This window comes from Galeopterus variegatus, unplaced genomic scaffold (genome assembly GCF_000696425.1).
Source record: "Galeopterus variegatus unplaced genomic scaffold, G_variegatus-3.0.2 Scaffold2340, whole genome shotgun sequence".
Classification (NCBI taxonomy): Eukaryota; Metazoa; Chordata; class Mammalia; order Dermoptera; family Cynocephalidae; genus Galeopterus; species Galeopterus variegatus.
This window is the reverse complement of record NW_007728451.1, coordinates 46,377-48,700: the sequence shown is the minus strand read 5'-3', so window position 1 is coordinate 48,700 and position 2,324 is coordinate 46,377. Positions and strand designations below refer to the sequence as shown.

Below are 2,324 nucleotides of genomic sequence, written 5' to 3'. Positions count from 1 at the left end.
GGGGACCCTGGTTTTGGAGAGTGGTTACTCTGAATATGAGCTATTTCTTTAAATGAGTAGAGCTTGAATGAGAGTGTCCCTAAATAGCTCAGCAGAGGATCCCCGTCTTCCTGAAGAGATGGGATGTCCTGGACAGCTTTGGTCCCAGCTGTGTGACAGCACATTTTACACACGTTGCTCCTTGCCCATGCATGACTTCCTTCTCACCCACTCTTTTTGTGAGCCTGGAATAGGATTTGTTCTCTGGATCCTCCTCCAGGTTCCTTCCTGCCCCTCCAGGCAGCACTTCACCAGGTCCTGCTGTGAAGCAATAACCCCATACATCACTGCATCCAGAACCCCCTCTTCCCACTATCAGAGCCACGGAGGTGCGGTGCAAAGCCCGTGGGTTTAGACAAACCCACTGGAGTCCTAGCCCAGACTGGCAGCAAGTGTTTTAATCTTGCCGTCCCTCAGTTCCTTTCTCTATAAAAGGGGGCTGAGTTCTTCCAAATCACTGTCAGAGGGTGAGGCCTAAATGAAACAAGAGATACAAACTCTATTGTTAAATTTATAATACTATAATTAATGACATCATTCCCTCTTCTAGTTATTTATGCAAAATTTATTTTCCATCCTTCTATGCAAAACTTATTCTCCATCCTTCTCAGCCAATTTATAACTATTCTTAAAGAACCATTTTCTTGAAGTTATCTTTATTTACTCCAACACACAGTACCCAGTTTCTCTTTTCATAACAGTGGTTTCCAAACCTGTGTGAGCATCGGTCTCTCCACAGAAATCATAAAAATACTGATAACATTTAGACATGCAACATGCTAAACACTTCCAATGAATTGTCTAATTTGATCCTCCCAACAACCCAGTGAGACAGATACTATTATTTTCCTTGTTCTATAAGGAAACTGAGACTCAGAGAGGTTAATTAATTTTTCAAGGGTCACTCAGCAGCTGGATGGCAGAACTGAGAATCAAATCCAAGCAGTTTGACTTCAGAGTTCACACTCTGAACCATTGCACTTTGCAGCCTTCCATTTCTGATTCTGTGGGGTGCAGGTGTCTTTATTTTTAACTAGCTCCCCCAGATGATTCTGATTCTCTGCAGTTGGGAGATTGCTGCTTTCAAGTGCTTGCTGTCTGTTCCATCTGTTTGGAACTTAGAGGTTAAATAATGACTGCCTGTGTATGCTCCCTGCCCTGGTGAGCTGGTCTCCTCATGGACAAGGGCTTCTCTTACATGTTCCTGAGCATGGAGCATGGGCTGTTTGTGGAATTTACCTCCTGTTATTTTGGAGAAAACGGAAATAGACTAAGTAGCTGGGCACGGGTGTGACTAAGGTCTATTACTCATTTGTACACCTTTTGTCTCCCTGGCCCTTTATCTCTACTACCCTTTGGGGTTGGGGTGGGGGGGACTTATTATCAAAACTGTTTCCCAATCTGGTTCTTCCGGCTTTGTCTCCTAAGGATGGGAGTTTGCAGTGTCCAACTTGCAAGACCATTTATGGGGTGAAGACAGGCACGCAGCCTCCAGGGAAGATGGAGTACCATCTCATCCCTCACTCCTTGCCTGGCCACCCAGACTGCAAAACCATCCGGATCATCTATAGCATCCCCCCTGGCATTCAGGTAAGCCTACCCCAGCTGTTGCATTTGGGTGTTTGCAGGTAAAATGCTATACTGTGAAAAATCTCTTTTCCACCCTTGTCCCCCATCTACTTGGCCTCACCCCCACCCACTTTCCCCTTCACCACCACTGTTTTTACCTTCTTGCCTATCCTTCCAGGGTTCTTTGTGCATTTGCAATAGCGATTGCATTCACCCCTTCCACCTTTACACAAAGAGTGACATTTTAGGCACATTGCTCTACACTCTGCATTTTTCAGTTAATAGTGTTGTCTATAGATCTTTCCTTGTCAATATACAGAAGGTGTCCTCATTCTTTCTTTGTGTGCATAAAAATACATTTTATAAATGTACCATAATTTATATTCAACAGTCTCTGTTTGATAGGTGTATGGTTTTCAATCCTTTACTACAACGAATAATGCTGTAATGAATAACCTTGTACACATATGAGAATATCTGTAGAATAATTTTCTAGAAGCGGCTTTTCTTTGTTAAGTGGTATTTGCATTTGTAATTTGATAGTTATTATTGGCTTTGATTTTTGTGGCCATTTCTTTCCTCTTCTGATTCTTGGAAAGACTGTCCTAAGGAACAAATTCAAACAATATTTTCAACAGTAAATACAAATGTGGGCCTTCCTTCACACAATGAAGCTTTTTCTAAATGTCCTAAGGCACTTACTGGATTCATTTCTT

The 2,324-nt window shown here is 42.6% G+C and overlaps 1 protein-coding gene across 1 annotated transcript in view; it reads left to right on the top strand.

Moving 5' to 3' along the window:
- Positions 1 to 2,324, top strand: part of DTX4 (deltex 4, E3 ubiquitin ligase) — a 36,695-nt gene that overhangs the window by 25,824 nt on the left and 8,547 nt on the right. Inside the window, exon 7 of the mRNA XM_008581376.1 lies at positions 1,468 to 1,629. Coding sequence (XP_008579598.1) covers positions 1,468 to 1,629 — 162 coding nt within the window. The remainder of the gene's footprint in view (positions 1 to 1,467; positions 1,630 to 2,324) is intronic.